Source organism: Doryrhamphus excisus, chromosome 9, assembly GCF_030265055.1.
Source record: "Doryrhamphus excisus isolate RoL2022-K1 chromosome 9, RoL_Dexc_1.0, whole genome shotgun sequence".
Classification (NCBI taxonomy): Eukaryota; Metazoa; Chordata; class Actinopteri; order Syngnathiformes; family Syngnathidae; genus Doryrhamphus; species Doryrhamphus excisus.
Genome location: NC_080474.1, coordinates 5,506,263 through 5,527,531, shown reverse-complemented (window position 1 = coordinate 5,527,531; position 21,269 = coordinate 5,506,263). Strand labels below are relative to the sequence as shown.

At 39.7% G+C, this 21,269-nt stretch overlaps 1 protein-coding gene across 2 annotated transcripts in view; it reads left to right on the top strand.

The window, feature by feature from the left end:
* LOC131135575 (receptor tyrosine-protein kinase erbB-4-like) overlaps window positions 1–19,396 on the top strand; it is a 283,365-nt gene extending 263,969 nt beyond the window's left edge. The window contains exons 22-28 of one of the 2 annotated variants that reach the window (XM_058081635.1): window positions 551–626; window positions 1,366–1,512; window positions 2,536–2,633; window positions 4,654–4,824; window positions 6,535–6,769; window positions 6,907–7,023; window positions 8,148–19,396. In XM_058081635.1, the coding sequence (XP_057937618.1) occupies window positions 551–626; window positions 1,366–1,512; window positions 2,536–2,633; window positions 4,654–4,824; window positions 6,535–6,769; window positions 6,907–7,023; window positions 8,148–8,836 (1,533 nt within the window). In that variant the 3' untranslated portion in view covers window positions 8,837–19,396. The remainder of the gene's footprint in view (window positions 1–550; window positions 627–1,365; window positions 1,513–2,535; window positions 2,634–4,653; window positions 4,825–6,534; window positions 6,770–6,906; window positions 7,024–8,147) is intronic. The other variant, XM_058081636.1, reaches the window with a different exon arrangement.
* Window positions 19,397–21,269: the final 1,873 nt, after the last annotated feature.

Genomic DNA, 21,269 nt, shown 5'->3' with positions numbered 1-21,269 from the left:
AAAAAAAACAAAACACAGGTTTATTTAAGTGTTTCCTGAAAAAGGCATTTTCAACAAACCTCCTAAATGGTGGAAGAATATTCCACAGAGTTGGCAGCTAAGAATATCAAATTGTTGTCATTTTTTTTTTTTTTTTTTTTTGTGGTTGGCTTGCGAGTTAGACTGCAAGCCGAGATGGGAGGACGGTAGCCGTCCGTAGCTGGAAAGAGGAGCAAGGAGGTCAGAAACGCAGCTAGACGCGAGGTCATGTTGCACCTTGTAGCTAATCAGCAACAGCTGGGTAATGGATTCTGGCTTTTGCAGGCAGCAGAGACAGGGGAGCATGCACGTACACAAAGTCAGTTACATGACTGCAGTGAGATTCATAAACATAATACGACATCAATGCTCTTTTTGTTTCTGCAATATTTAACAATTAATGATTATTAACTTTAACTGCAAATTACACTTTAGGCCATTTTGAGATTTGAGAGCATTTGCCAATCATCTCCATCAGAACAGACAATCCCGTTGAATATTGTATGTTTGAAGTGACTGTTCTTCTTGACAGATGCCCATTAAATGGATGGCCCTGGAGTGTATTCACTACCGAAAGTTTACTCATCAGAGTGATGTTTGGAGTTATGGTAAGATTGCATTAAGGTGTTCATTTTACGAGTAATTATTTTTTGTTTAATCATTGGATTGCTTGAAAACATGCACAGGCTGTGTTCGAAACCGCATACTTACTACTACATACATCCATGCCCATACTATCCACACTCCATACTGCATACCCAATCCATCAGACATTAAGCAAAGCGTTTACAGTACAGCGTATTACATAATAACCCATAATGCATTGCGCTCTTACCCGAGCCGAAATCTTCACTTTAGCGCTAAACTCTGTAAATACATCACTTTATTGAGATTTTTTTTTTTAAATCAGGCGAGAAAGTGGCCATTTAGATCCCGAGTGTGCCATTTATGTGTCCAAATACCAACTGCTTACAATTTAGTTTGGCAAAATTTGGCAAAAAAACAACTCACAATATATCCTGCAATGTTTTTTTTTTTTCACGTTGCATCCTGGGTAATTAGAGTGTGAGTAGTAAGCTAATGATACATACTCAACATTTCTGGTGAACTTCTCGCATACTCAAAAATCGCATACTGCGAGTGTAGACACACTACATACTCAAATAGTTAGTATGAGTAGTAGGTAAGTATGCGGTTTCGAACACAGCCACGGTTTCATTTGTAGACTAAAACCAAAGGAAATAATTATATAATTAACATAATTAACAAACAATTATTATTATTATTATAATTAACAAACAATTGGAAAAATTGCTGTTGTTTTTTCTAATCATATTTTCATTTTAGGGGTAACAATATGGGAGCTGATGACGTTTGGAGGGAAACCATATGATGGAATTTCAACCAGAGATATTCCAGACCTACTGGAGAAAGGGGAGCGCCTCCCCCAGCCACCCATCTGCACTATTGACGTCTACATGGTCTTAGTCAAATGTATGCACATAGTAATCACGGATGTGTCACAATGCATTAACACCGCAAATGACTTAGCACTACAGAGGGATCCGACTGGCCCTCGATTAAAATATTTAGCTGAAAGTTATTCCACATGAACTGACTCCAACAAGTTGGCTGTATTGGATGGCCACCCTTATCTTGGCATGGCGGCAAAGTAAACCTCTGATTTTGCGCCAGTGTCGCCTCAGCCTCCAGGCTGTTGTGCTCGCAGTCACCTTGGTTCCTGGTGACACCGTGAACCAGCAGCTACCTGGCAAGCACACACACACACTCACAGCAGGATGAGGTCATTGTCACCTGTCTGTTGTGTGACTTTGTGTCACGACACACAACTGCAAAAAAAAAAAAAAACACACTAGAAATTTTCTTCCACATAATAAGCTCAGACCGCCACTCTGGAAAGTTGAAAAGTGAGGCACAATGGTGATCATTTTTTAAATAAAAGATTATACCATTGCTTCTCAAATAGTGGAACATGAGGGGCGGGGAGGACTTTCAGTGTTAGTGCTGACCTGCCAACATGTACAAATTTATAGTATTCAACATTCAATTTGACTCTTTTGAATTTGATTTTTTTTTTTTTTTTTAATTTTGTTGCATTTTCAGGTGCAGTTTGTACAATACGGATAATTGGACTATAATTATTTTCACTGGCTTATACAGCATTTCTATATATGTATAAAGATACACTCTCCTTATATAATCCAGTTTCCCATTAATCAAATTCTCTCATTGTAAAAATGGTTGATTTTGATTTCAAGTAAAGTGTACTCAATTTGAAAGTATTGCTCGTGTCTGGAATATGGAAAATAAAAATAGGAAACTTTTGTTTAGAATGTCCGTGAATAGTAAATCAGGGTGGCATTAACTGTGACAGGTCCTCGACATTGTTTCTCAATATTCTTGTGTCACTCAAATGCAAACCATATCCAAAGAATTCATATAAACACAATTTATGATTATTCAGGTTTATAGAAAAAAGTCTTGTATTTGTTCCAGGCTGGATGATCGATGCAGATAGCCGACCCAAATTCCGAGAGCTGGCAGCAGAGTTTACCAGGATGGCCCGTGATCCGCAGCGATACCTCGTCATTCAGGTACGCCAGTCGGGATCTCTGTGTATCGCTTTAGTCACATTAAAACTGAACTGTCTTTGAGAGAAAAACCACAAATGTAATACTGATGGCAGAACATGAGGCTGTTGAAGGTAATAGCTTTCTAACACTTCATCGGCGAACATTTACTATGAGCAGCAGAGACAAATTAGTCAAATAATTTTAAAACACACTTATTTTATTTATATTTACTTTAATTAACTTAATTAATTAATTAAATTTACAGGGCGGCACGGTGGTCGAGTGGTTAGTGACCTCACAGCTAGGAGACCAGGGTTCAATTCCACCCTCGGCCATCTCTGTGTGGAGTTTGCATGTTCTCCCCGTGCATGCGTGGGTTTCCTCCCACATTCCAAAAACATGCTAGGTTAATTGGCGAGTCCAAAGTGTGAGTGAGTGTGAATGGTTGTTTGTCTATATGTGCCCTGTGATTGGCTGGCCACCAGTCCAGGGTGTACCCCGCCTCTCGCCCGAAGACAGCTGGGATAGGCTCCAGCACCTCCTGCGACCCTCGTGAGGAAAAAGCGGTAAAAAAATGAATGAATTAATTTAATTTACTTGTTTTGTATATATGTCAACTAGCGAAAACACAGTTTTGGGTAAGACCATGAGGACAAGCAGCTGGTGTGCTTGCACGTGGTATTACAGTTAACAGTTTACACCGTTTACCTATGATTTAGTCTAGGTAGGATAGGTCTCGTCTGACTTCTACCTAGTCAGTTCAACTCTGACTGGTGTCAGGCTAAATAGTCTAAATACATTGTTTCGTGCTGAAATACTAGTCTGACTAGATAGGACATCTCTAATCTGAATAGAAGCATAAAGTGGGAAATGTGATCATTTTTTTAAATAAAACATAGGTGTGACTTCATAGGAGTCAGACCAGATTCTGTCCTATCTTGTCTTTGAGCATGAACCCGTTACACAACCTGGCCTATCTAGTCTAGTAACTAGTTAAACGGTTCAAGACTTGGTAGGACAGCTGTAGTCTGACTAATTTAGACATCCTAGTCAGACTAGAATGAGAGGCGAGACCTCTTTTAAGACAACATAGACACTGCGTAAGCGATCAATTAAATGCCTTGAGTATATTTTCATTTAGTCAACTCCCATGATTAAAAATCAGTGAGGTGGCTTTTGATTCAGTGATCCAATAATCACTCAATGTTCATCAGAGCACTGACAAGGAACATGTACATAAAATGAAGACTCAACTCTGACTTTAGATACACAAACATGTGCGCATTTTCTGTGATCGGCATGCATAAAGGAATCCGCATTTGAGAGCATAGTGACGATGCAGAAGCATATCTACACTGAACCACACCAATTTTCAAGGTCACACAAGGGCAGTGTGGAGTCACTTATTTCATCTCTTCAAGGTCGGCAGGTCATTGCAGTGAGAATCTGCATTATGATCAAAACCTGTGGCGGCTACCCTTCATCCATCAAGCTACGCCTCAACTGATATCCCACTTATGCAGGAACCTGCATTTCAGAGCTACTGTATGTGATGTAGTAGTATTCTATGTTGTTGCGGCTAATACTGCACATAACACACCATCACTGAAGGCATCCATCTGACACAATGATATTCCTCCCATGTTAACTCACTTTAGAGAGGTTGACATCATCTCCATGCACGACTATGAATATGTATGAGGGTAAATGAAAAAGTAAACCGTGCATGGAACTGTGAGCATCCACCACAGTCAATAACCGACTTCTCTAATCATTTTTCTTTTCCGTTAAGGATTCTCTGGGAATTCATTTAATCTTAATGAAAGACCATTGGATTCCTTGTAACTCTGCAACAAAGACCATTTTCAATGAAGGATGGGGAAAAAGGAGTATTAATACATATTGTATTTTTATGCAGTACATATTCAGTTTATGACTACAAATAACATTTCAAGTGCAAGACATTTCCCTTGCATGGGATCATGAAAGGAAAAGCGGCATTTTAACCCATTTTATTCTATGTTATATAATTTTTTCTTAGGGTGATGACCGTATGAAACTACCCAATCCCAACGATAGCAAGTTCTTCCAGAGTCTCCTGGATGAAGAGGAGTTGGAAGACCTGATGGATGCTGAGGAGTATGTGGTGCCCCACACTCTAAATTCCCCACCTTTGACGTACACCTCACAAACACGCTTGGATCCCGGCAAGGTATTTTGTCTGTAGAATCTCCTAAATCTTCAGATTTAAACATGGAAGACACAAGTGAATGTGTGTAAAAAGTACTAATATAACACCAGAATCAAATAATATCTGATATTCTCAACTGGTGTGTGAGCCATTTTCAGTGGGTGGCAGGTGGGCAAAAAGATATAATGACCTGATGTCTGTGAATGCATCTTGCCCTCTTATTAATACAAATGGGGACTTGAAGAAAAGGCGGCACGGTGGTCGAGTGGTTAGCGCGCAGACCTCACAACTAGGAGATCAGGGTTCAATTCCACCCTTGGCCATCTCTGTGTGTGGCATTTGTGGCGTGGGTTTTCGCTGGGAAAATGAATGAATGAATGTAAAGTAATCAAAGCCAAAAACCTACCACTTCCACACAGAATAGGAGGAGACCTTGTTTTTCCTATCATGTTGGACATGCCACGGCTGACTTCATGCGGTTTTAAGGTAACATAATGTAAAGTAATGCCACTCGGGGCCGAATGGTTAGTGCACAGGCCACACAGCTAGGAGACCCGAGTTCGATTCCACCCTCGGCCATCTCTGTGTGTGGCATTTGTGGCGTGGGTTTTCGCTGGGAAAATGAATGAATGAATGTAAAGTAATCAAAGCCAAAAACCTACCACTTCCACACAGAATAGGAGGAGACCTTGTTTTTCCGATCATGTTGGACATGCCACGGCTGACTTCATGCGGTTTTAAGGTAACATAATGTAAAGTAATGCCACTCAGGGCCGAATGGTTAGCGCACAGGCCACACAGCTAGGAGACCCTAGTTCGATTCCACCCTCGGCCATCTCTGTGTGTGGCATTTGTGGCGTGGGTTTTCGCTGGGAAAATGAATGAATGAATGTAAAGTAATCAAAGCCAAAAACCTACCACTTCCACACAGAATAGGAGGATACCTTGTTTTTCCGATCATGTTGGACATGCCACGGCTGACTTCATGCGGTTTTAAGGTAACATAATGTAAAGTAATGCCACTCAGGGCCGAATGGTTAGTGCACAGGCCACAGGAGACCCGAGTTCAATTCCACCCTCAGCCATCTCTGTGTGGAGTTTGCATGTTCTCCCCGTGCATGCGTGGGTTTTCTCCGGGTACTCCGGTTTCCTCCCACATTCCAAAAACATGCTAGGTTAATTGGCGACTCCAAATTGTCCATAGGTATGAATGTGAGTGTGAATGGTTGTTTGTCTATATGTGCCCTGTGATTGGCTGGCGACCAGTCAGGGTGAAGGAGGAGAGGTGTAAATGGCGACTGAGCAGGAGTGATGTAGTCAATATAGCAACAGAGGAATGAGAGCACAGCGTGAGCACTGCAGCTTCATCTAATAGCTGCAGGCGGACCACAAGTACAAATCCCTGCATGAGTGGAAGAACCCATTAAATATACAGTATTTTTCATACAGTATATCACTGTTTGGCTGCTATCACCTTTTTTCGACACGGACTACCCAATAAACTTGCTTTTTAAAGCGCTGTGTTCATATGATACAAGAGGGAGTGTTTTGGGTGACTGGGATGTTGAAAAACAATATTTAATGGGGGTGTAGACCAAAATTGATCTTGTACTATTTAATTTGACTCTATAACCATTAATTTATTGTTTGTGTAGTAACTTGAACTTCATTTGGACTTCTTCTGCTCAATTCCTCCACCTTTCCATGTTCCTCATTTCAATTCCAAACCAGATCGCCTACCAGGACCCGAATTTTAGTCGGCAAGACATGCTAGCCACCCTCCCAAGAGTCCCCCCCGTTACTGGAGCCTGCATTGTGTCCCAAGATCCGGCCTTAGTAGCACAGAGTGTTGGTGGATTTGCCCGTTCCAAACATGAGGATCCACGGTGTAACGGCACCCTGAGGAAACAGGCCTCTCCGAGATCAAGTGTCCTTGTAGCTGGCTCAGGCGTCACTGCAGGACAAGGTAGTGGTACCCAAAACATGAAGAGGATGTAGCGGATGATTATAATCTCAAAGTCCTAACATCTTAACAGTCCTGCATTCAGCATTTAGAATATTAAGTATTAATAAGTCATGCTGTCGTTCTTTTGATTCCCTCAGGTGGACGAGAGGACTGCAGTGGGCAGCGTTACAGCTCTGACCCGACTGCTTTCCTGGCAGAACGAGGAGGCAAAGGGGAGAAGGAACAGGAGACGTATACTGCCAAGAAGAGTTCAGGTTACTTTGACATTCTTAGCAACTGACTATAGACGTATACAATATATAGAATGTAGACTCATCCCTGCATGATAATTAGCAGATTTAGAAAAAAAAATAATAATTTTTTTTTTTAGGTAAATTGGCAAAAGGTTGTTTCCAACTGCGAATGACCAAACCGTTTGACAGTTTATTACTGCTGCTTTTTAGGGGAGGTTACCAAGCATGTCTTGGGGGTTATACATTAGTGCAAAATAGTATTGTTTTGCATGTATATTAGCATTTATTTATCATATTAGCATTTATTTTAATTTATTTTAACAATATATAGAATGTAGACTCATCCCTGCATGAGAATTTGCAGATTTAGAAAAAATATATATTTTTTTTTTAGGGTAAATTGGCAAAAGGTTGTTTCCAACTGCGAATCACCAAACCGTTTGACAGTTTATTACTGCTGCTTTTTCGTGGAGGTTACCAAGCATGTCTTGGGGGTTATACATTAGTGCAAAATAGTATTGTTTTGCATGTATATTAGCATGTATTTATTCCATTAGCATTTATTTTAATACTCACATAGTCCACGTGGTGTGGTAATAAAAAAAATACAATATTTTCTATTTGGAATTTGGGAATAATGTTATTTAGTAGTTAAGATAAAACAAATGTTCATTGCCCCTGTGATTGGCTGGCCACCAGTCCAGGGTGTACCCCGCCTCTCAAAGGACAGCTGGGATAGGCTCCAGCATACCAGCGACCCTAGTGAGGAAAAGCGGTTGAAAATGAATGAATGAATGAAATGTTCATTGCTTCACAGACAAAATAACAAAGTTGTCTTAAATTTGCCCAGGTATAATTAAAAAATATAATCAAATTTTAATATCATTGTCCCTTTTAATTCAGATTTGTGTTGGTTCTCTTATGAAAATATACAGCTGTAACGAATGTGTTTGCTGAGAGAATGAGTCATCTTGTTACCATTATTTCTATGCAGCATAACATGAGTCCAACAAATGACTGATGCCACATCCTGCTAGTTGCCATTCTGGCTACTCTAATGAGCATTCCTTCTCACCTACAGCAAAGATTAACTGAGATTTAGAGGATAGATCTAAAGCGATGTACATAAATGTTTCTGTTTGCAGACTTTATCAACCCTGTAGAAGAAAACCCTTTCATTACACGTCGGAGGAATGGTGAAGCTCATGCAGTGGTTGATGGAGCAGGCTGCCACACTCTGCACATGACAGGAGCATCTTCTGCTGGTACCACCGCTGCAGCCGCCTCCAATAGCCACTCCACCCACAAGAACGATGAGTATGTCAACGAGCCACTTTACCTGAATACCTTCCTTAACCCCGGGGACAAGAACGCATACGCTTCTGCGGTCTCCTTCTCTCTCCCGGGGACTTCTGCTGCCCAAACAGTATCACAGACAGTCAACAAATCAACATCGAGCCACGCGGCCGCCTCCTCCGGATATGTGCTCGCCCCCGCTCACCTCCCACACCCGTACCCATCACACACCCTGCACCCGGGGCATTCGGGACATGCGATGCACTCAGGCATTACCGGTGGCACCATCATGTTTGATAAGAAAAGCAAGAAAGCCACTTTTGACAATCCCGAATACTGGCAGCACAGTCTCCCCCCAAAAACATCTCTACACAATCCGGAGTACCTGCAGGACTGCAGCACACGCTTCTTTTACCGACAGAACGGACGCATTCGCCCTGCTGTTGCCGAAAACCAGGAATACTTGTCCGAGGCGGCTATGAAAGCCGGTAATGTGTTACCACCCCCCCCTTACAGACAAAGGAACACAGTGGTGTAGTCGCCCAGCTGTAGCACATGAAAAAGACGGAGGGGGGTAAAGGAGAATGAATGCACCCCTTGTGGACTTCTCTTTGTGATTTCATTTTTGACTGTAAGACTGAGCCTCACACAACTCATCCAGCTCTTTTCTAACCACAATCCATAGGGTTTCCTTGTTTTAGGCAGTGACATGTCCAGAAATTCCAATAGTAAAGCCGGAGAACCAGTATTTAAAAACAGCAGGAAAAGGTACAAAGATAGCCCAAAGAGAGGATCATTGCTACGACTTTACTTGTATTATACTTTTTCTGAACACTACCAACCGAGTAGAAATTGCTCATGGCAACAAACACAGGTAAGACATTGCTTGTGTGTAGCTTCAGAAACTGATGCAAGCCTGCAGAGTTATGCCGTGACTCGCCGTGCAAAAAGTTGCAGTCATGTTAAAGAGCCCAGATGTTGCAAACCCACACAAAGCTCTCCCATGTTCTTGCACCAGTAATGGAATTCAAATATTTATCACATGCCGCTCATATAATTATTTTACACATGTGCTGCCAGCCTTGACACACCAGTGTAATTACCAAACATGAATTCATGGAAGTAAATACATTCACCTTGTCAGATAAACCCTCTGCCACTTGAAATGTATTCTGCAAGGGGAGTGCTGTTAACCTTCAGGTGGAAGACACTGTCTGTATATAAAGGCACAGGTGCGGTACATAGAAAGGGTCGTCACTGAATAAATGTCACAGCAGTTTCATGGAAAATGGTAGAAAGCGTAAGGTGAATGTTGCTTATATGGTTACGTTTGTTATCCTGTTGATTCTACTGCCATCCACATCAACCGTGCATCTTAGTGACTACTTAGGCTGGATTTACACTACAGACCAGTTGCTTAAATTATAAGAATGTACAGTTTGCACTGTTGGATCTTAAGGAGGTTCTTAGTATAGCTTAAAATGGAAAAAGAATAAATGGGACTGAGATGGAAAGTTTTATTTGAGTAAACAAGCATTAGAGTGGTACTAATGGCTTCCAGCATTACTGCGAGATCTCACCTGAGATGTTTTCCACACAGTATAGCGGAGTGGCCACCATTTTGATATGGGCTGCTTTTTCCTTCTACGGAACAATGGCTTTTCAGGTTGTACAGGGGCATCAAACGGCTCCTGGCGATGTGGAGATGTTGGAGGGGGAAACATGACTGAGAAACCTCATGACTGGCTTTTTCAACAGGACAAGGCTGCAGTTCACAATGCCCGCTGGACAAAGGGCTGCTTTCAGAGGAGAACATTTGGGGATGCCAGCAAATGCTCTCCACTAAAGCCATCTTCACCACCTGGAGCAACATTCCCACAAGCCTCCTGCTAACATGACATCGAGCATACCCAAACTAATCTTTGTGATTAACAAGAACGGCAGGAGTCCTTTTTTGATTATTTTATTTATAATTTAGGGCGGTTTTGTTCTAAAACTTTTGATCGACTGAGGAACAGTTATATTTTTTTGTGGCGCTTTTTGCATTTTGAAGCTCTACTTAGAACCTTCATAAGATCCAACAGTGCAAAATGTAAATTGTTGCACTTTTGTTCTGAAAATTTTGAACAAAAGTGCATAAAAGCTACATTATATCCCTATTTTTTGTTCTATGTTATGTTCTAAATTTACCAGGGTATGGCGAGTGATTGACACCCCCATACAAACCGAAAAGGGATTGTACTAAAGCACAGATTGACTAGAATGGAGGCCAATAATGGTACATGTCGATTAGTGATTCACTCTTGACGTGTGAGTGTGCATGGTGTGTTGACATGAAATACTGGAATACAAGGCAGCGATGAAATCGGATCTTCTGCGTCAGACGTAATGAATTTGACAGATGAAAATAAAGCTTCCAACATGTCTGTCTAGACCTGTCATGGCGAATCGAGAAATCGCTGAGACGCATCTGCAGTTTGAGGAGGAAGGGGCGGTGCTCGTTTATTCAATGACCATTACATAACCAATAAAAATTGATGTGGCATTACCAGCAGTTTCTCCTTTGGACATGTTCCCATCAACAAGAAAGAGGTTTTCGGAAGACCCGGAACTTACGTATGTAGTAGTTGCACTTCATGCTAACTGTTAAGCAACCTGAGGTCAAGTTGACCTTTCCTTTAGTGCAGTTGGAGTCCACAGAAAAGATTAATTCTTCAATATTCGGAGTCCCCAAACCCTCGGAACTGACAAAAATATCCCTTTTTTTTATCCCTGTGTTCCCTTTGCTGGGAAACTTAGACTTCCTCCTATTTTTCTTACTCTTTTGCTTTGTGTCTTACCCATAAGCCAGTCAGCATGAATACATATTTGTACAGTATCTGTCCTTTATCGATTTGCTGCACTGTTATTCCATGGGGGTGTCACATGTGAGCATTGTTGCAAAATATCCCATTGGATGTGGGTTTCAGTTTCTCTTTGCCTCACATAACTATGGTGTTTAAGGACCCTCAAACATAGTGTAGCATCTCAGCACTCGGCGAAAAAACATAATCAGTGAGGCCTGATCAGTGATCAGTGAAGACAGATATATGTAAACATTGTAGGCTGGTACATGTGTGCTGTATATTTTACCTGTATTATCTATTATTTGTAAATTCTTACTGACTTGGGGTGAATGCAGTGTGTTTTCTGCAGAAAAATCGTATTTTCTGCGAAAAAAAAAATTGCTTGACTGAAAATATGCACATTGCGAATGTGCGGCGATCCACTGTATATTCGTTATCACAATAATCACATGTATTTTGCGTGTCGACAGGGAAAAAGTGGCTATAGGCACTAACTTGGAATTGGCCATAGTGAGCTGCAGTGTAAATCCAGTTTGAGTTAATCCAGGGAGAGCTGTATCAGGGAATAGACATTTTTATAAGCACCTCTGAACAGGGAATACTTCATTCTTGAAGTTACACTCATTTTTAACTATGTTGAATTTATCAAACTCTAATGAAAGACAAAGTATATATCAGACGTGAAATAGAAGAACAGGGATAGTAAAGCCAGGGGAGAAGATAAAAGTGCAGACGTGAGTATTAAGACAATTATAAGTCATTAAGCAGACACCAATTTGGAACAAAAACACATTTGTTCAGTCAATTACCGAAAGTAACAATGAACCATTTGGTCACGACATGATACTTCAAACAAGTCACAGTGACTTTTTCCACATGTCAGGGAATCATCCACATTTTCTAATAATGCATGGCTCTTAATGATAAAACACAAATTCTAGTGTTTGTATTACATAACTTGTTTGCTCTTTGGTCAAAAATTCAAAAAACACAGTTGAGTTGTGTCTTTCATAACACACTCCACTCATTATCATCCACTTTTTTCACTTTTGAAAAAAAAATGTTGGTGCCTGCACAATATGTTTGTCCAGGAGATGACTCAGACGGGTTTTGTCATAGTTTAGTTCTCTGCTTTTATGGGAGAGCAATTCATTGGGCTCCAGCTTGGCTGCACGCTGGGGCTCCATTAAGAGTTAACATGTTTTTCAATAGAAAAGCCCATGTAACAATATTAGTGGAGATGCTTGATACTCACTTTCTTACCAAAGCATAGAGCAGTGGTGTCCAAAGTGTGGCTTGCAGCTGTGCAAAGCAACAAAAATGGAAATTTTCAGAAAATAAAGTCAAAAATATTATGGGAAAAGTTGTAATCCATCCATACATTTTCTATACAAGCATGATGGAGCCTATCCCAGCTGTCTTCGGGCAAGAGGTGGGGTGCACCCTGGACTGGTCGCCAGCCAATCACAGGGCAAAACTGAGAATTGAAAGCAGAAAGATTATGTTTCCACCCAGTTTTGAACTGGGGACCTTTTGGTTGTGAGGCAAACGTAATAACCAATAAACGATGGAAACCACAAATTGTAATCTAGATTGGTAATTTCACAAGACTACCATAATAATATGAGAAAAAATTACATAATTTAAATATGAAAGAAAAAGACATTATAAAAGACGTTATAAAAGTCATATTATGGGAATAAAGTCAAAATATGAGAATAAACTCATGAAAATGTGCAAGAACAAAGATGAAATTGTTGGGAAAAAAAGCATCAGCAATGGAAAAAAAATTAATGTTTTAAAAGAATACAAATTAAATAGGTCAAAATATTGAAAGAAAAAAGGCATTTTCAGATGCTTAAAATATAAACTTAGAATAAAGTTGTAAAGTTATGAGGAAAAATTATGTTTTTAATAGAATAAAGTCGTGAATAGCAAAGAAAAAGGCTCTATACAGCTGATGACTTCCTTAGTATATGGGCGTATCCTGGTGCAAGCTGTACAAGATGAGTAGGACCAATCGCATTGGAGTAGGCATGACTGAAGGTGGACCGTGGGTGGAATAAATAAATTTTTTTGGAAATCCAAGGAAATACAGCAGGAAAAGGTTCTGGAAGCTCTAGAAAGCTTTCTGTGTAGTTCTGCTTTCAAGTGTAGTTGCGCTATAGGAGTCCACAATTCAATACAAAGGGCTGAAAATGAGCATAAAAAACACCCTTTAAGTCATATATAATAGTCATATCACTATATAATAGTCAATATTATGAGAATTGAACAAAATATAATTTGGGGGAAAATTAGGTTTGAGGAAAAAGTTAGGGATGATTATGGGAATAAAGTCATACTGTGAGAAGAAAATTATTTAAGAAAAAAAAAATTCAATATTTTGGAAATCAAAAAATATATGTGTCAAAAATTGGGAAAATGTGACTTATATGCTGTTTCACCTTTATTACAAAGCTGAGATGCAGTTTTTAAATGAAATGCATACAGTACAACTTCTTCGCATATCTACGTGTGTTGCTTTACTAAATATCCTTTCATTTTTCAATATGTGGATAAAGTTTGGACACCTCGTGATAGAAGGTCACAAGCAAGGTTCTTCACCTTGCAAGGAAATAAATCACACAGTAGTAGAAAGCTTTTTCCTCAAAGCGTTAGCTGTTACAAGGGCAAAGATGCGGTATTTCCATTTTCAGTTGTCCCAATCATTATCTCTGCTACTTGAGTTCTTAATGTATAGTAAATATGTGCAAAGAAGACCTTCTTTGCTTTCAGAGTCAAAAGTCAGTTATGTAAGTCACTTTTCACCATCCACTATACAGCCCTATTAGGACGCATGTGTATAAGTGCAGTGACAGTCATTGAGAGTCACCATAAAGCTTCATAATGGATCTTAATGGAAGACAAAAGCCAATCAGCTGGAAGAGAATACCTATGGAAGCTCTCATGCAGCAATGGGGGCTTTTAGCTTTCGGAATGCAAATTCAACCACTTTCCTGCGTCGTTCTGCAAGGGGAAATGTGTAACCCAACATCTCACACAGAAACCCTTCGACAACAAGCACTAGGTTGCAATCCCGCAGCCGGTATGACTAACATATTGGCATTCCACAAATGTTACCAGAGCAATGCATCAATGTTACAAAGGCAAAGGGTGCAAGTGTGCTGTCAACTGGTGGTGTTGACCTCACGTGACTGGAGTTCCTCTCGCCTCCTTTGAGGTGACGGCAGAATTGCATGGAGAAAAAAATGGCAGCTGGAGTAGTACCAACAGAAAAGCTTGAAGGGAATACTAAAATACATTGGAAATTTGGAAAAATTTACAGTATCGGTCAATGTTCTTTCATTTTGATTTCTAGCTGTAATACCCAGTCTGCCGACAAAAAGAAATAGCCACCGTTTTTCAGGTATTTCAGGTCCCTCCGAAACCTTCCCCCTCTCCTGGAAAAAGTGATGGAGAAGTTCAGAAATTTCATCCAAAAAGAACATTGGTTAGTGTGATAAACCATCCACAAATTTGAACGATCCTGTCGTTTAAAAGATCACAATGGAGAATCATTGGGAACAGGAATCAAAACAAGCTATGTGAATGGGAATCATTCAAATTCAAATGATGCACAACTCTAATGAATGTACATAAAGCATTTAAATTGTCCATAGGTATGAATGTGAGTGTGAATGGTTGTTTGTCTATACGTGCCCTGTGATTGGCTGGCGACCAGTCCAGGGTGTACCCCACCTCTTGCCCAAAGTCGGCTGAGATGGCCTTGAGCATACCCCCATAACCCGAGTGAGAATAAGCAGCATAGAAGCAGGATGGATGGACTTATATGAAGTAAAAAGGGTGTGTGGTCCTGTGCGCTCTTAAATAGCGATTCATTCTTTGGATTGGATTACGTGTGCCGTTTAAGGTTCCACTGTCATCTAGAAATGGAAAAAAAACAGAATCTCCTGTAAGAAGATCTCTTCAGTATCTTCCGGGAGAAGAACTCCCTTTCAGGACTGAGCATCTACTAACTCAAATTTTTGTGTCACTTTATTGGGTTCATCTAATTTCATTTGGAGTAATTAAAATGTGGATGGAAGATTGACAGGTGAGGTCACACAGGAGACAATGATGTTCAGTGAGAGCAAGGTGATGGAAAACCTGGATAGGTGGACGAATGAGCTGGAGAGGAATGGATGTCAGTCAGAATACCTGAAAGGGTAGAGATCAGGAATGTGGAGAACTTTAAGTACTTGGGATCAATCGTTCAGAGAAACGAGTGTGGAGAAGAGGGTCAGCAATCCTCTGTGACAAAAGAGCATGAGGAAAAGTGAACGGAAAGATTTACTGGACGGTACTTGATGTATGATCCGGACACGGCAGCTGTCCCCAACAGACAACAGGCAGAGCTGAAGATGCTTGGGAATGATCATTCATGGGAATGATGAGAATGAACAGGATTATAAATGTGTGATGATATTAGGGGAAGGTTGCTGGAGAGGAAAAGAAGAGAAACAGTGATTTTTCCAGATGTGGTTAGATAGTACATAAAGGTGGTAGTTCTGACAGAGAAAGATGCCAAAGACAGGAACGATTGTTGGGAGTGAAATTAATTTTTTTGTTTCCATTTTATAACATGTAAGAGTCGACAAGGAGGGGAAAAAGGTGCAATGGCATTTTATTCATTTTTCCTGAAATCAGATTGAATCGTTATTAGACATATCACAGCTTCCAATAGGCTCCTAACCTGTTTTAGTACAAAGTAAACATTGTGCTTTACAGGGTATTATTAGTGTGTTCATGTTTTTTTCAATTTTCAATTTTTTTTCAATTTTCAATTATTAGTCAAATAGACTGCATGGAGTGACATTATTACTTATTTTTATCCAGGCAAAGTCCTGAGTGGATTGCAACCAACCAATGGAGAATCACTGCTCGATACGTTTCTCTAATTGACTTGATCAGTTACTGTGTGTACTGTCTCTCAGTTGTCATTTGAATGCAAGGCCGGCTCCTGGTAAAAAAAAAATCGATGCGTTTGTTTAGGGCCACACGATAAGAAAATCAATTTAGATGCACACTCTTAATATTTTCAATAACTGGTGGCATTTGAAGGGATTAGCAACGTATAAAATCAAACCACAGTGATATTAACAACTGAAATGGGACCACAAACAAAATCTGCTTGAAAGACTTCATTCAAAGAGCATTAGTGGTGATTTTGCAAAGACCATCATTACATTGACTAAACTGAGCTTTGTGTGTTTACGGCTGATGTGAACGATGCTGGCAAGAGTGTGACTGTTGCTGCAACAATTAATTCCTAATTAAACGATCAATTTTGGTATTTTATAAAAAAAAAATATAATTTCAAAGTTGAAATATCCTCTGTCTCTCAAATTTGAATATTTTTTAAATCTCCTTACTCCAAATATAACAAAAGAGTCAGATTAATCGACTAAGAAATTAATTGTCAAGTCATTAGTTGCAGCTTTAAAGCACTGATTAAATGCAGATTTGATTACTTGTCTTTAAAAAAATTAATAAATCAACGCTCCAGCCATAAAAATGACTGAAATGTCCATACGTCCATAAAAAGGCCTGTGGATGGTTTATCTCCCCAAGTGGGGCAGAGCTACTTTATTTAGAGTGTGTACTCAATTTCTAATTTCTATAGCTTGATTATTCATATCACAAGCACGTGGAAAAGCACATACTACCACATCTGTGAGAAGGTGGCTAACCTAGAAATATTACTGTCTGTGTACTATTGGACTTAGCTGATGTTTTTTTTTTTATTTTGTTTTTTTTTTTATACCAGAACCCTCTGTGATAAACATATTCCTAGTGTGTATGTGACTGACTTTTAAATTATGTATACTACAGCGCCATCAAAACAGGGGCAGATGACCAAGCACACTTTTACAATGTAATTAATTACTACAATGTAAATTGCATCAACATTTTTGTTATAGCCAAATCACATAAGAACACCATATAGTTTGTATTTTCATAGGGGACAGCTGTAAATAGGGTAATGATGCTCCTTTTTCAAACTACTGTATTTCTCTTTGCATTTCAGTGACTTCTTTGCGAAACACAATTTGTGTAAATAGCTATACAGTATACATATATGCAGTATATATATATTATGTACATGTAATTTGAAGACTTTTTCAAATGCTTGTCTCTTTAGCGCATCATCCCTCCTGTGATTGTACTTGCAGTACAACTTGGTGAATTTTGACCTCTGCTCTTGCTCACTTTGAGTAAAAAAAAAAAAAAAACTCATTATTGTTAATGTGTGTATAATATGCTCACATATCCGCCATATTCATCTCAGTAATATTCACTTCTCGGATGTGTAATATATTTTGTACCCGATTTTCAAAATGGATTTACTAACAAATATTGAATATATAGTATCACTTCTCTTTTACTCACCAATGTCACTTTATGCTCTGATATTTAAGGACCTATGATTTGTTTTGCTGACTATTTTAATTTCAATTTGTGGATATTTTTGGAGGTTACAAAAAGATTCAATCTGAATTATAATTGAGGGGGGTCCCAAACCCCCCAAAACTGCAATATACTGAATTGGTCATTTATGTACATCACTGGTCTCTTACAGCTTGAATAATTGTTTAAATATTTTTTGTACACCATATCATGCATTCATTCATTATTACAGTTTAAACAAGGGGTCTCAAATGCAACATACCCAAGAGCCGCCGGTGGTACAGTCTGGGTGAGGCTGGGCTACATCGCCAAAACAGAACTTCAATACATCAGAAACGGCAGAAGGTCATGACTCAACGTAACAGTCTGGCCCATGGTATCATAAAAGAAATAATGCTCTAACCATCACACAGCGACTTAACACACACATACACGACAACTACTACTACTAGTGTAGAATAACAATTTTGAGCAACTATTTTGGGGTGACATGGCTTGCTGGTGCAATCCTCCTTCCCCCCATGCTGAAGTATTCTTGCATGACATGCACTATTTACATTTATATGTATTTTTACCCATAGTGGTAGTAGTAATAGTTGCCCTTTGTATGTGTTTGCACCACGATTGTGGTTCTGCCGTGTACCTCCCCTATTCATTTCACTATGACAAGCTCACAACAACTTCAGTGTTGACTATTGCTTACTCAGTTGAAGAGTCTTCTCCTTTAAGCAAGCTGACATGACACTTTGATCTTAAGGGCCATTAAACATTTCCGCAAGTTTGAGTCCTCTGGTCTAAACTGTGAAGAAGGTTATAAATTTCACAACCATTTCATGGATGCACAATTTTCCAAACAGACTGAAGCACAACTTGTAAATAGAGAAAGTGCAAGGAAGCAATTACACTGTAGGCTCATGACTACTGAGATTCTGTTTCAATGTTATTGTCAAGAGCAAAAAAAAAAAAAGTTTGGTTCAATGTAATGTTTGTATATGCCTAATATGGTACGCTTGGTTCTGTACTGATATCACTACTGTTATTTGGAAATTGTGTTTGCACAGATTATTTTGGAAGCAAACCTAATCCCACAAAAAATGTCTAACATATTCATTTACAGCATTTTAAAATCCACAATTCGAAAGGAACTCATGAGAACTGTCATTCATGTTGTTGTTTTGATAATTAGAATGATTAAAGACTACTTTTTAGGTCATTGTTTCTTTTCACTGCCTTTCCAAAAAATAAGAGCGAGATATACTGTATACTGCAACAATGTAACCACACGGTTTTGTTACATGAATCTGTCAAAACTATATTTTTAATTCAATATAAATAAAGATAAGTCAGTATTTAAAGAACAATGGCTAGGCCTATTACCAAGTCGTTTGGCTCTGTTATGGAAATGTTTTCGCACCATCAGTGACAGACTGGACGTTTTCTCCCATCAAGTGTCATATGTCATTGTTGTACTACTGCAATATTAGTACCATGTTTCAAGGACACAACAATATATGCAACATTATAACCGTCATCACTGCTTTATTCATGTCCAGGTCATTGGGGCAGTCTCCTCCAGTTCCATTAGGACGATTACATGGCGTTCCGTGTTGAAGCTGTGAAATGTCATTCTTGAGTTCTGCTCCTGTTCGACACGCCCCAAAATACTACTACTCAGGAGATATACTAGAAGATGCGCTGTAGATTGGCTCCTTGGAGATTGTGGATGTGCTGTGGTTCTACTTCTGGAAGACCACACTTGTCACCTCGCTAAAGGGGGATTTCACACACCTTTTGCAGGACCACTACCTGTGTTTTGACTCAATGCATTTTGAATGAACAGGCTTACATTGCACCAATTCCTCCCATCCTGAAGCGTGATTTTCAATTTCAAAAAGTCAGCTGATAGGCATGACAGATGGTGAATGTGTGTGTGGTCAGATGTTTTTAAGCTCGGATATAGATTTGTCTATGCAGTTGTCTTCTAATGTTCCATATCAGAGGGTTTGCTGTTCAAAACGGGCGGCACGGCGGTCGAGTGGTTAGCGTGCAGCTAGGAGACCAGGGTTCAATTCCACCCTCGGCCATCTCTGTGTGGAGTTTGCATGTTCTCCCCGTACATGCGTGGGTTTTCTCTGGGTACTCCGGTTTCCTCCCACATTCCAAAAACACGCTAGGTTAATTGGCAACTCCAAATTGTCCATAGGTATGAATGTGAGTGTGAATGGTTGTTTGTCTATATCTGCCCTGTGATTGGCTGGCGACCAATCCAGGGTGTACCCCGCCTCTCGCCCAAAGACAGCTGGGATAGGCTCCAGCACCCTCGTGAGGAAAAGCGGTAGAAAATGAACGAATGAATGAATGAATGCTGTTCAAACCCAGCTTCCTCGTTCCCAGTCACTGCTGTTGTTGCAACACTAGTGTATTATAAGTCAATGAATGATTGGTGGTGATTTGAGAGTGAATGAATAATTGGCCATCAATGTAAAGCCCTTTTGCTGTCTAGAAAGGTGTTATATAAATGCAATCAGTTATTATTGACAGTCAAGCCAATTTTATTTATATAGGCCCAATTTACAATAGAAGTTATCTCAAGGCACTTTATACTTAAAACAATTCAAGAACCACAATTTCTCATCGATGAACGCAAATCTACTGAAACCTACATTAGCAAGTACTTTGCCATATAGAAGCCACACTCTGTGGGGCGGATAAGTTGGATTGAGCGATACCAGAGTAGAGAGATGGAGGCTGTGTACAATTGGTGATGACAAACAAGTGCCAACAATTTTTTGTAAGTAAAATTTTTGTCTCAACACATTTGGTACAACTTATTACTTTTATCTTCTGAGGAAATAGAAGAAGCATTGATTGTGGTCTTCCAGCCAAAGCACCAGCAACCTTTCCATCACAATAATAAGACCACCGAGTATGACAGCTCCGTGAAGAGATGACACTTCAGTATGCTGATGTTAGTCTGGCCTGCGTTGTTTTATTGTTGATTGCCGATCTCCTCATCATCCTTAGAACATCTTTAGCCTTCATGATGGTCTTGACAGTCAAGTGTTGAAATTATAGTGTATTCTTCTATATGGTTCTGAAGCGAAACACCATATACGTAACACAGAACTCAACAGCTACCTGCACTACAATAATTCTATCAATAACAGTAAAGGTACAAAGACAAAAAGTTCCAATTTAAGTTATCACTGATTTTACCATTACTAAAAACGAGTACCTTAATGTAAAAATGATTGGCACTGCTGCTCGCTGCACCTTCGGAACAAGGAACAAGAGCAAAGTCTGCATTAAAGTTTCTTTCAAAGTGTGATTGGCCACAAGAAGGCTTTTTGTCTGAAACTTCAAATGTCACTACATTTTGTTTACTTCAACCAGACAAGGGACCAGTTGGCATAGTCTGTGGTTACAGTATGACGTACTGTACTGTATTGTCCTCCTGCCCAGATGAGGTCTGGCTATTGACATGTCTCATTCAATCAATCGCAGGGCAGATGGTATTGGTTACGTAAAGTAACTGATCATTACTTGTGCATGATAACATGCATAACATTAAAAGGCAGTGCCATGACAAATCCAATAATAGCATCAGCACACAGGAGCCTTCGCCCCAGTCATATAGCTCTCTTTAAGGGTAATAAAGTGTGATCGAAACAAGAC